This window comes from Eublepharis macularius, chromosome 2 (genome assembly GCF_028583425.1).
Source record: "Eublepharis macularius isolate TG4126 chromosome 2, MPM_Emac_v1.0, whole genome shotgun sequence".
Classification (NCBI taxonomy): Eukaryota; Metazoa; Chordata; class Lepidosauria; order Squamata; family Eublepharidae; genus Eublepharis; species Eublepharis macularius.
Window position 1 is genome coordinate 217,904,027 of NC_072791.1, and position 12,155 is coordinate 217,916,181.

General features: G+C 43.3%; 1 protein-coding gene across 1 annotated transcript in view; it reads right to left on the bottom strand.

Annotated features, from left to right (window-relative positions):
* Positions 1-12,155, bottom strand: part of PLCL1 (phospholipase C like 1 (inactive)) — a 300,959-nt gene that overhangs the window by 57,225 nt on the left and 231,579 nt on the right. Inside the window, exon 2 of the mRNA XM_054972560.1 lies at positions 522-2,993. Coding sequence (XP_054828535.1) covers positions 522-2,942 — 2,421 coding nt within the window. The 5' untranslated portion in view covers positions 2,943-2,993. The remainder of the gene's footprint in view (positions 1-521; positions 2,994-12,155) is intronic.

The following is a 12,155-nucleotide window of genomic DNA, read 5'->3' on the forward strand; positions in this document are numbered from 1 at the left end:
CGGCTGGCCAGTCCCAGAGAACAAGGAGACCATGGTGGAACTTGGGAACACTAAGGCAAAACCCCCAAACCCTTCACATTAGGCCCGGTTCATCAGTACTCAAGAACTATGGTTCTGCAGGCTTACAGTCATACCTTCAGAAGCACTGTGAAGTACAATGCCTTAAAGTTTCTTTACTAAATGGGGTATTTCACCCCTTTGCCGTGTGTATGTAAAGTGCCATCACGTCTTAATAGACTTATGGCAACGGGCTTTCAAGGCAAGTAAGGAGCAGAGGGGGTTTGTCATTGCCTTCCTCTTCAGAGTCTTCCTTGGCGGTCTCCCATCCAAGGACTGACTCTGCTTAGCTTCCGAGATCTGACAAGATCAGGCTACACCATGCCACCTTCCCTCCCCATCTCTTTCACATACGGCTCTGCATTTTTATGTCCAAAACACAATTAATCGGTTCCACTGAGATTAATCGTTCAAAATGTGAGTCAAGTTCTTCAATAATGAAGGAAATCAAAACATTCCATTACCTGCATGTTGTCCCTCATGTCAGTGGCCTCTCCTAAGGGATGGACTGCGAGTTTGAAGATGTCATCTATGGTTTTAAGGCTGGTGTTCCGCAGCATGGTATAGTCTCTTGTTTTTTTCCCAATTCTCACGGACAGACTGCGCTTTTGGGCCTTCCCTCCACCACTTCGGTTGGTTATTGCAATGTGAACAAAAAGCGTCACATGTTCCATGATTTCTCCCACAAAGGAACGCAACGGTACGTGCCGATAGCCAGGCTGTAGGCATTCCAGGGGGACAGTATATTGGCCGATGAATTCATCACCAATATAATCATCATCTAGTACTACAAAACGGATCATGGCAAGTTCGGGCAGATTGATCTGGAACTCAAAGCTCTCGTCAAAAATAGGGTTATCGGTGTTCTGCTGAACCGTTTTAGTTCTCTGTTCCGCACAGTCTGCGGGAATACCATGGACTTCAATACACACATAGGGATCTATCACATCCCCTTTGGCACATGCTCCTTTGGGCTTTGGAAAATTTTGACCGCTGATGATTTTGACGTGTAAAACTTGAGGAGAGGCCCCTGGAACGATGCCTTTTGTATTTGCACTAAAATATGAGACCTCTTCTCGCATAACAGAAGGTCTAAGGACATAACCACAGCCCCCATTTTGTAGAAACCATCCCGTATGTAAATCCATCATTGGTCCTGGTGTTTGATAGTTCATTGCTACTATTTGGCAGCCACAATTCCAAAAATCTTGCGGGTTTACGTTACTGGAATCTATTCTCATGGCACTAGGGTATATTCTAGACAGAAATTTCTTGTTGTAGTTTACAAAGTCCTCTGGATACTCATTTGAAATTTTACTAGCTTCTGATTCACTGAAGGAGCAGATTTCCCAATAGTTCTGGCTTTTCATGGAGCTCTCAAAATCTGTGAACTTGACAGATTTGCATATAGACACCATATCAGAGAGCCCCTTACATAACCAGGTCGTCTTTGGTTCCCACAAGGATTCTTCTGACATTCTTCGAGAAATTTCAGCTTCTTCATCCTCATCTGTAACCTCACCCTCTAGCAAATCCTGACCGTATGGCAACTTTTTCCCTTTAATGATGATCTTCATTTTTAATTTCTCTGGGGATGGGAGGTATGCTTCTGACGATAATGGAGTATCTGTGTAAAGCTTGTTTCCAAAGACCTTCCTCAGCTGCAGAACCATCACCTTCTGTTGTTCTACAGAACAATGGTTTCCTAAGCAGAGAATGAGAGGGTACTCGGAAGAAACAAAAGCTAATTTGTTGATTACCTCGATGACGTGGCGAAAGGCAAGAGAAGATGTCATGCTATTGCGGTTGCAAATGATGGGCTCGTCATCAGGACCATCACAAACATCCAGCTCAATACTTCTACAGCCCATCTTCAACGCCCTGACATAACCGTTGATATCTGCTGGCCCTCGTACTTGGTCTTCTACTAGGTACGTATTGTGAGATGCATTGATATAGTAATGTGATAAAGGCTGAGTCATGTCTTGGACAACCTTTTGATGCTCGGGATCAAAAATATCACATTCTGGGGACAACAAGTACTGGGTAAATCCGTCAATTGCAAGAAAACCCTTCAACTGTCCTTCCTCAGAAAATTCATACCTGTGAATAATATCAAGACACATTTCTTCAGTTATGTGCATCACTCCTTGCTCAGCTTCTAAAAAAAGCATGAGGTCATTTGCATCCAGGTATTCTTTATTTTTAGAGATCTGCACAAGCAAAAAATAAACTTCTGGTCTAGTGCAAAGTTCAGTGTACGCTTCACAAAATTCCTCCTGTGTTACACGGGTTGTCAGCTTCTCTTTGCTCCTCTGGATTTCCTTAAATTTTAACCTGATCTTTGACTCCTTTAAGGCAGGGTTGAGTTGTTTTATCAATTCTACCGCTGTATCTTCCAACATGATCCCATTGCCATCAACATCTGCCGCTTCGAACACAGATCTAAGCCATGCAAACCGGGGAGTATTCTGATGACCGTCTATCAAATCCAACGCTTGTTTGCTACGAGAAACCAGGTACCTCAAACCGGACACCCAAATGTTGGCCACATCTGCTGAATTGGCAACCAGGTCTAGCGACTCATAATTCTCCCCGTGAATGATAGAAAAGGCACAGTCTTCTGAAATCTGATCTGCAAGGCCATTGTTCCTAAACGTGTCAGTGTTTTTACCTAACCGGATCTCTTTTACAGCAGAAATTTCAAGTTTAGCTTTCTCAACATCTTTCTTAGACGGTTCCCAGCGAAGTGCTTGCAAATCAGGGTCAAGAGTAAAAAATCTGTTATAAATACGGGAGCTCGGTCGGACTTTCTTGAGTTCACAGCCAGCTTGCATAAAGCTGATACAGTCACTTGCGCTGCTTATTTTCTTCTCTGATGGCATGCTGCTGAAAGATACTGTCTTCTTCCTTCCACATTTTTGGTTTGCAGGGTCCTGTAAAGCAATTTAGGAAAAACAATTAATACTTTCTGATCAAGTGACAAAAACAGAAACAAAATACAAAGCATAAATGTATGCATTAACTACCATACTGAGCATTTAAATAAATTCATCGATATTTGAGACAGCAGCAAATTAAGACCAACAGGATTTCTAGGGAAGAAGCTTTAAAGAATCAAGCTCGATTTGTCAGATACCCTTCATCGAGTTGATTTTCTAAAGCTTATACTCTGGAAATCTTGTTTGTTTTTCAGGTGCTACTGGATTCAAATCTTGCTATTCTATCCTCCTGAAACTAAATAAATTCAAAATGAACCTGAAATCAGTGGTACTCATACGTAGGTAACTGTGCACTTAACCAAACACACCACAGTCAAAGGGTTAAGCAAATATGACTAAAACAATTTTTCTTTGTTTTAACTCTGCCATAAGTCATGAAGTACACACAGTGGAAAATTTTACAACGGTATAAATACTTTTGAAAAATATAGGCTTGTATCTTACCACCCCATTCAGCAAGTTTGAAGCCTTTCGCCAGCATAAAAACCTCTCCTTCAATGAAAGCGGCTCTTCCCTCAGAGAAGATAAGCTCATTAGGCTAAAGGAAGCGAGTGGAAGGGTAGGATACATGTCATAGTACGCATTTTTGTTGTGATGCATCTTTTTAAATTTTACAGCCCTGCCACAATCCATGCTATTTAGCAGAGCGTGTGTATTTATGAAAGTTGTGAGTCACAATTCTCACCTGTATAAGAGTACTCAGAGTGACATACAAGATAAAATCGAAAAGAGTCCAGTAGCACCTTTAAGACTAACCAACTTTACTGTAGCATAAGCTTTCGAGAATCACAGTTCTCTTCATCAGATTGCATCTGACAAAGAGAACTGTGATTCTCAAAAGCTTATGCTACAGTAAAGTTGGTTAGTCTTAAAGGTGCTACTGGACTCTTCGATTTTACTACTACAGACTAACATGGCTAACTCCTCTGTATCTATGACCGTGGAAAGCACTGCGTTCAGCTGAATGGAGAGGAAATCCATCAACCTCATGAAGAAACTGGCACAAACACAAACAGACATCATCTTCCTTTCTAAATGCAAAAAACGGGACGTTCTACCCAAGGAACTGTGTGAGAAGAATCCACTTGCATCTGACGAAGAGAACTGCGATTCTCGAAAGCTTATGCTACAGTAAAGTTGGTTAGTCTTAAAGGTGCTACTGGACTCTTTCCAATTTTGCTACTACAGATTAACACGGCTAACTCCTCTGGATACAAGATAAAAACCACATCACAGATATATTACAATTAAATTGATGTCACATAAATTAAAAACAGGTATAAGAGAAGCCAAGTGCGGTTTTAAAATCCTCAACTAGTGATTCGACTATCACCACCAGTAAATGTGCCCTTATAAAAATAAAAATGTGTTTCAGTGACAACCAAAGTCTGAAAAGGAACAGGCCAAGCAATCTACTATGAAAGGGGTGTCCCAGAGGGATAGGGTACAAAAGGAGAAAGAAAAGGTGCCGTAGGAGGAGAACAGTACTACTCAGGGGTCATTTCGTAGAAAACGAGCTGGAGGGACTCATTAGCATAAGTCATCAGCATAACTCATCAGCATATGCCACACCCCTTGATATCACTGGAAGTGTGTCATTAGCATAACTGATTTGCATATGCCACACCCCCTGACATCACCTATTCTGGCTGTTTTGGACCCAATCCTGGACATTCAGGGCCGAAATTGGGCCCAAAATCTCAAAAGGGGCTGAAAATGACCAAAAAGGGCCCCAAGAATGGTCAGGATCAGGTCACTGCTGAGTGGGAGAGTGATCTACCACCAGTCAGAGGCCCGATCCGGGCCATTTCAACTCCAATCCAGGCTGAAACGGGCCCCAAATGGCCGAGTCAGGTGGGCAGGGCCACCTGACATGTGACCTCTTTGGGGAACTGCGTTCCTGCGCGTCCCCCCTCGAAATGAGCCCTGATACTACTACTAATAAAAACTGCACTTATATAGCACTCTTCTAGACAGATTAGTGCCCCACTCAGAGCAGTTAACGAAGTCAGTGTTATTATTATCCCCACAATACAGCTGGGGCTGAGAGGAGTGGCTTCCCCAAGGCCATCTTCTGAGCTCAAGGCAGGCATGGGAGACGAACCAGCAGAGTGCTGATTTGCATCCCTAAACGTAATGACCTCCTACTGGCACCTTGTTTGTTTGTTTTTTTCCTTTCTTTCTCCTCCTGGACCCTGCATTGGTGCCGGCCCTCTTTCCTTGCCAGAGGGACAGAGCCACTGCTGAGAAAACCCGACAGCAAAACTTAGAGATGGGCTCGTGTTTTGCTTATCTTGGTTTTATGAAATTTACTGGGAATTTCTTAAGGTTTGATTCTCCCCCTTGTGACATTCTGAGGGGTGGAAACTGCTATCCTTCTCTGAAACGGCCTGCCTGTTGCATAGACCCCTCCCTAGGATGGCTCTTCAGGCCTTTGTGGGGTCTCTCGAATGTTTATCTACCTAGCAGCCTGCTGCAAAGGCTCGCAGGGTGTGAGTTAAGAAGACCAAACAACCAGAAATAACTTATTTACAACCATACAAAGTATTTAACAAGCATTCCACACCTGAGGAAAAGGGACGTGGTTTTGACAATTCTGTGGATTGAATCCAGGCAGGCCCGATGCCTCCGTTAAAGTATCTGACGGTACAACCCTTAAACGTTGCAGTTCTTCTAATCCAGGCTTAGAAGGCCAAAACTCTGTTCAGGAGGACTGCACTGTGAGTGCTCATCTAATCTCTAAACATGCATTACCTAATTAGTCTCTTTCGATAAACTTTTCCTCTCAGTCTAAAGAAGGCCTATTAATGGATCCACCTGCCATCTCTGACTTCACAGTCCAACTAACCCATTTCCAAAGGTCTTACTCCCCTATAGAAGTCCAGTCTCTTTGGCTTATGCAGGTAAGAATAATTTATGACAACAATTTTATCACATCTACTATGTTTTAGACTGCCAAGCTCTCAGCATCCTCCCCCTTTGAGTCTGTCATGGGAAGGCACCTTGCTGGGATAATTTTCTATTTGCATGGAGCTTCTTATGCAAAGCGATGTTCCAAGGCAGAATTCAGCACCTGCAGTCTGGATCAGTACAATCCTTTTTACCTTCCCCACATTCCACCCCCCCCTCCAATCTCCAGGAATTTCCCAAGCTAGAGTTGGCAACCCTACATGAGGGTTGTAGAATGGGCTGTAGCAGTTGAAATGGAGGTGATGGGTTTCAGCTTTGAGGGTGGCAGGGAGAAAGCTTCTCCCCACTTTCTTTGCTTGCTGTGTTGGTTTTCTATCTGTGGGGGAGAAGGGATGTTCAACACAGGGGGACACTTCAAAAGCCATCCTCCGCCAGCAGTCGGAATGGGTACTGTGATGATTTCCAGTAAATGTGTGCATGTATCTTTAAATGTTCGGTGTGAGATCGGTGAAGAGTGGGGTGAGAGAGGGATGAGTGAGTGATATGATGGGCTCATGACTGAGAGTGTGGGCAGAGCGAAGGCGGTTTAGACTGAGAGTGGAGAGAAAATATTCAGTCAGAGGAAAGCAGGCGAGCTGTGTGCTGCCTGAGTATGTGGAAGTATTTATGAGAGAAATATAACCTGTGTGGAACCTGAACTGAGCATGTTTGTGAAAGGACACTCAGTCAGGGAAAGAGAGGCCAGCTGTGTGCTGCCTGAGGAGTTTTAAGCATTTCTGTGAGAGGAATATTGAGTCAGAAGAAAGCAGGCAAGCTGTGTGCTGCCTGAGGGGTTTTAAGCATTTCTGTGAGAGGAATACTGAGTCAAGAGAAAGCAGGCAAGCTGTGTGCTGCCTGAGGAGTTTTAAGCATTTCTGTGAGAGGAATACTGAGTCAAGAGAAAGCAGGCTAGCTGTGTGCTGCCTGAGGGGTTTTAAGCATTTCTGTGAGAGGAATACTGAGTCAAGAGAAAGCAGGCAAGCTGTGTGCTGCCTGAGGAGTTTTAAGCATTTCTGTGAGAGGAATACTGAGTCAAGAGAAAGCAGGCAAGCTGTGTGCTGCCTGAGGAGTTTTAAGCATTTCTGTGAGAGGAATATTGAGTCAAGAGAAAGCAGGCTAGCTGTGTGCTGCCGGAGGGGTTTTAAGCATTTCTGTGAGAGGAATACTGAGTCAAGAGAAAGCAGGCAAGCTGTGTGCTGCCTGAGTATGTGGAAGTATTTATGACAGAAATATAACCTGTGTGGAACCTGAACTGAGCATGCTCGTGAAAGGACACTCAGTCAGGGAAAGGGAGGCCAGCTGTGGGCTGCCTGAGGAGTTTTAAGCATTTCTGTGAGAGGAATATTGAGTCAGAAGAAAGCAGGCAAGCTGTGTGCTGCCTGAGGGGTTTTTAAGCATTTCTGTGAGAGGAATATTGAGTCAGAAGAAAGCAGGCAAGCTGTGTGCTGCCTGAGGGGTTTTAAGCATTTCTGTGAGAGGAATATTGAGTCAGAAGAAAGCAGGCAAGCTGTGTGCTGCCTGAGTAACTTTAAGCACGGCTGTGAGAGAAATATTGAGTCAGAGAAAGAGGCTAACTGTGTGTGAAGCCTTGGAAGAGATCTGTGTGAATGAGTTTAAATGAAGTAACTTTAAGGACCAAGAACTACTTTTATGAAACCGATACGCTTCTTGAAAAAATAAAAGTTTATTTTGTTTTTATTATGTCCCAGAGTAGCTGTCATTGCTATATCCCATTCCTATCCTCAGGACCACATAGAACCACGAAGGCGCCTGACGCTTAGGCACGTTACCAAAGGGAAAACTTAAATAAAATATCTTGGAATCCTGGTGGCAGCAAACTACCCAGAGGGTGTTAAGGGAAAGATTAAAGGCAAAATCTACCCTAGAGAAAGCAAGGGTCACTCATAACAGGTACCATTCATTTCAGCTTCCTCAGGCCTCTAACATCTCATTCTGCATGTGAGAACAAGGCCTTAGATTGGGTCAGATACAAGGTGGTTAAAGGCCAGGAATTTGAGGCCAAGAGAAAAAGGGCGGAAAAGTTATAGGAAAAGATATGGAAACATGGATAAATCCCAGAGCAGGATTCATATGTTTATCACTCTTCTCCATGGCATGCTCACCACTTTGAGCGTTGATACCAGAGGTGATGTAGAAGGATCCATCAGTTACTCCGAATGTAGTACTTAGCCCCTTGTTACTGTGTTGTCTGGGCAACACAGAGGGGCAAGATGGTAGTTCAACCCTGCTGTTCCTATTGGTTCACTGATCAGAATTTTAGGCAAGCCAGCCAATCAACCATATATAGAACCTTCCCTATCCGACAAGAAGCTGATTCATTCATAGCTTTATGGTCTGCAGGACTCTACCTACAGCTTCTGCAGTGGATCTTTTCTGTGTGGACGTGAAGAAGAGGGTCTTCTACGCACTTGCCCCCAAGGTCGGGAACTTCCTCTTCTGAAGTCTAAAGAGAGGCCATCTCCAGTGATGGCCTTCCAGAAATTGGGTAAGAGAGTTTTTTTTCTGGAGGGCATGGACAGGGGATAAATAAACCACTGCACAAAATTGAATGAGTCTAACTTGTGAGAAAACCTACATACTGATAACTGAATGCAGGATTTCCTTTCATGCCTGACACTGAAAATTTGGCACCAGGCAGAACAGAGAGGTTTCTATTTTTCTATTTTTAGGCTTTTTGACATTTTGGATATGTTTTTGGCTTTCTACCTTTTTAAGGGTCATTTCAGTTTCTTTTACAGCACATACCTTTCTTTCCTAAAAAAAAGTACAAAACTGTACCTATGGTCTCACCGTTCCAACTACGTCTTGGCTTGCTGCCTTATTCAGGCTATCTGAGAGTCTCTCTACACGAGACATCTGATATGTGAAGAATACGTGTCAGGGGATGCAATGGTAGCTGGGAAGGATAGTTTTAAAAGACAGAGCCAGTGGCAGGGCAAAGGCTTTGCTATACACTGGAGCTGTGTGAAGGGGCTGTGAAATGCCAGAATGAAAATGTCAGCCCATGATAACCTCTCCAGGTCGAAGCCTGGCCCTAGAAGTCAGCTCCAGCCCATTTCCATTCCTCGCTGCCTTCTGGTTGAATTATTGCACAGTTTTAGACTGGAGAGGTGAAATTGACAAAGTCTTTGAGAAGGCAAAGATGGAATTAACAAACCCTCTCAGGAGTGATCTCCACCAGCTCTGTCTTTTTAAACTTTGCTTCCCAGCTAACATTGCATCTCGTAGAGAGACTTAAAAGTTTCCCCCTTAAACAGGAGGCTTAGAATATGGCATGCTCGTTATTTGGAAAGAACAAGAGGGCAGCATTTTGAGATAATGTTTTAGAAAAGAAAAGCCACTCTGCACATTCTCAGAAGTCTAGGGAACCTTTCTTTGGCATGTATTTCTTGGAAGGATGGGAGCTGTAATACCTGCCTTGAAGTTCGAAGAATGAATGTTGATTTGCATTTCATGACACTATTCCATATTTCAGTTCTGAGTCCCAACTCAACCACTGAAATGCAAAACATGTCATGTGACATCTCTCTTGCGCATTCAGATATCACAAGGGCTTTTTTCTCAGCAGGAACGCAGTGGAACGGAGTTCCGGCACCTCTTGAAAATGGTCACATGGCTCGTGGCCCCGCCCCCTGATCTCCAGACAGAGGGGATTTTAGATCGCCCTCCACACCAGCTGGCACGGAGGGTGATCTAATCTCCCCTCTGTCTGGAGATCAGGGGGCGGGGCCACTGGCCATGTGACCATTTTCGCCAAGGGCGATTTAAACTTTAAAAAACTCCCCCCTTGTTCCAAACTGATGTCATTGTGTGGTCCTGGGAGCGTGCGTGCACTTTGCGCATGTGCATGTGGTACTAGGGGCACCACTTCCTGCCAAGAGTTGCCCCTTGTGCTGGCAAACCCACGGAGTTCCACCACCTCTTTTCCCAGAAAAAAAGCCCTAGATATCATGATGACACTCGGTACGGCAGCTTACATCTATGATGTAATGCTTCATGCCATATTCAAACACCAGTTCAGCTATCCACGTTAAAAGGGCTGAGGAGAGACTGGAAAGTTATAAAATACACTGAAAAGTAACATCTACAGCAAGGCCATTTGAATACTGCAATTTACTTGTATACACCGCTGTGTAGCCCCCATTGCTAGCGGTAACATAAAATGCAAACACCCATCTGTTCTCTGAGATAATGCATGCAATGTCACTAAAAATTCTCTCTCTTCATTCTCCAAAGTATTTTTGAGGCTGCCTCATGCTACAAATACTAGTCCAACACACAGTGCCATATACATCAGTCTATGAATAAGAAGGAATAAATGATCCAAAGTCCCCAATTAGATTGAAAAGAAATAACAGACCTCTAAGCATCAAGCATTTGATCTTCTGCTGCATTGCCAGAGCAGAGATTTAAAAACTTTTAATGACAAGTAATTTGCTTCATCTGTTGAAATGCTTTCCATAACAGTTTGGATTAAAATCAAAAGACAAGACAATTAAGCAAGTACATGAGGTCAAAGCTTTTTCCTATTCCTAGAGCTCCATGGTACAATTTTCGTTGTTCCACAATTGTAATAAATTCAAAGTATAAATTAATGCAGATGATTATATGGTTTTCCAAGATCCTTTTTATTTTTTCCAAATGGTATTTCAGTGAAAGACTTCCAATAGAAGTCTAAAATAAAGTATTTTTATTTCTGCACTTATTTGGACTTGCAAGCTGAAAGAGACCAATTGGTCTAAATTGGACTATGGGTATAGCTACATTTCAAACTTTAAACCAGTTTTAATTGCCATGACTTTCCTCTAGGGAACATCTCAAATCAGTGATTTCTGATGGAGAATTTTTAGGGTCCCTACAAAGGTATAAATCCTTTGGGTCCCTCGAGATAGAGCAGAAAAGGTTTCCCTGACGAACTGATTAAAATCTTCTCATTGGTTTTAAAAAAAGGAGTGGCTTCAGGAAGCATATTTCTTTGCATTTGATTTTTTTTGCAAATATTTTTTTAAAAATTGGGTGAGGGATGCCATCTTAGAAGAAGCATTCCCCCCTTCCTACTCTCTTTGACAAGGAATGCCTCTTCTAAGAAGGTGCCAACTACATTGTAAGCACGTACAATGTGCATAGCCAGTTTGGTGTAGTGGTTAAGAGCACGGGACTCTAATCTGGAGAGCCGGGTTTGATTCCCCACTGCTTTGCTTGCAGCCAGCTGGGTGACCTTGGGTCAGTCACAGCTTCTCGGAGCTCTCTCAGCCCCACCCACCTCACAGGGTGATTGTTGTGGGGGTAATAATAACACTTTGTAAACCGCTCTGAGTGGGCATTAAGTTGTCCTGAAGGGCGGTATATAAATCGAATGTTGTTGTTGTTGTTATATCTTCTCAAAACAAAGACAGGAATGAACTTCCCCCTCCCCTTCCTCGGAAATATTGCTTTAATCATATACAAATGTATGCAGATCAAATGACTCAACTGAAGCTTATATACAATTTCAGAAGCTATTAGGATTTCTTTTGAACAGGTGACAGCCCTGCTTGTCAGAAAAGCCATGGCAAATGCACTGGGATAAAACCAGTTTCTATTTGTGGTGTGGAGATAGGCAAAAGGAATCAATATTGCGGTAATTACTTCACCCAGTCATACTAGATCAGAAGTCCAGTCTCCTCAGTGCAACGCTGTACAGAGTTATGGGAGGCTAAACTAATTTATTTCAACTGGCTTAGACTGGAGTAGTTTCCAATAGGATTGCACTGTCCTCAGTTTCCGGGGGTTTAATCCTTCTGAACACTGGTCTGATGTCTGTTTACTTCCAAGGAAGCATGCATAGGACCGTGCTACACAACACTGGGCTGCAGTTGCACCACACTGGATATTGTACTATATTACTGCTATAGCAACCTTTTGTGGCTTGCTTTTTCTTTGTGGACAACTCGCAGCAATACTGCAGTATCGAAAGATGTGTAGATGCAACCTTGGATTGTTCCCCTCCTTTCTGCCAGGGGGGATAAAAATAATGCTAAGATAACCTTGCAGTCTGCTAGTGAACTATCCAAAATCTAGAGATCCCCTGCCTTCCATTTCCATGGTACTTATTTTCATGTGGACTGTAAATTACAGAGTGGACTG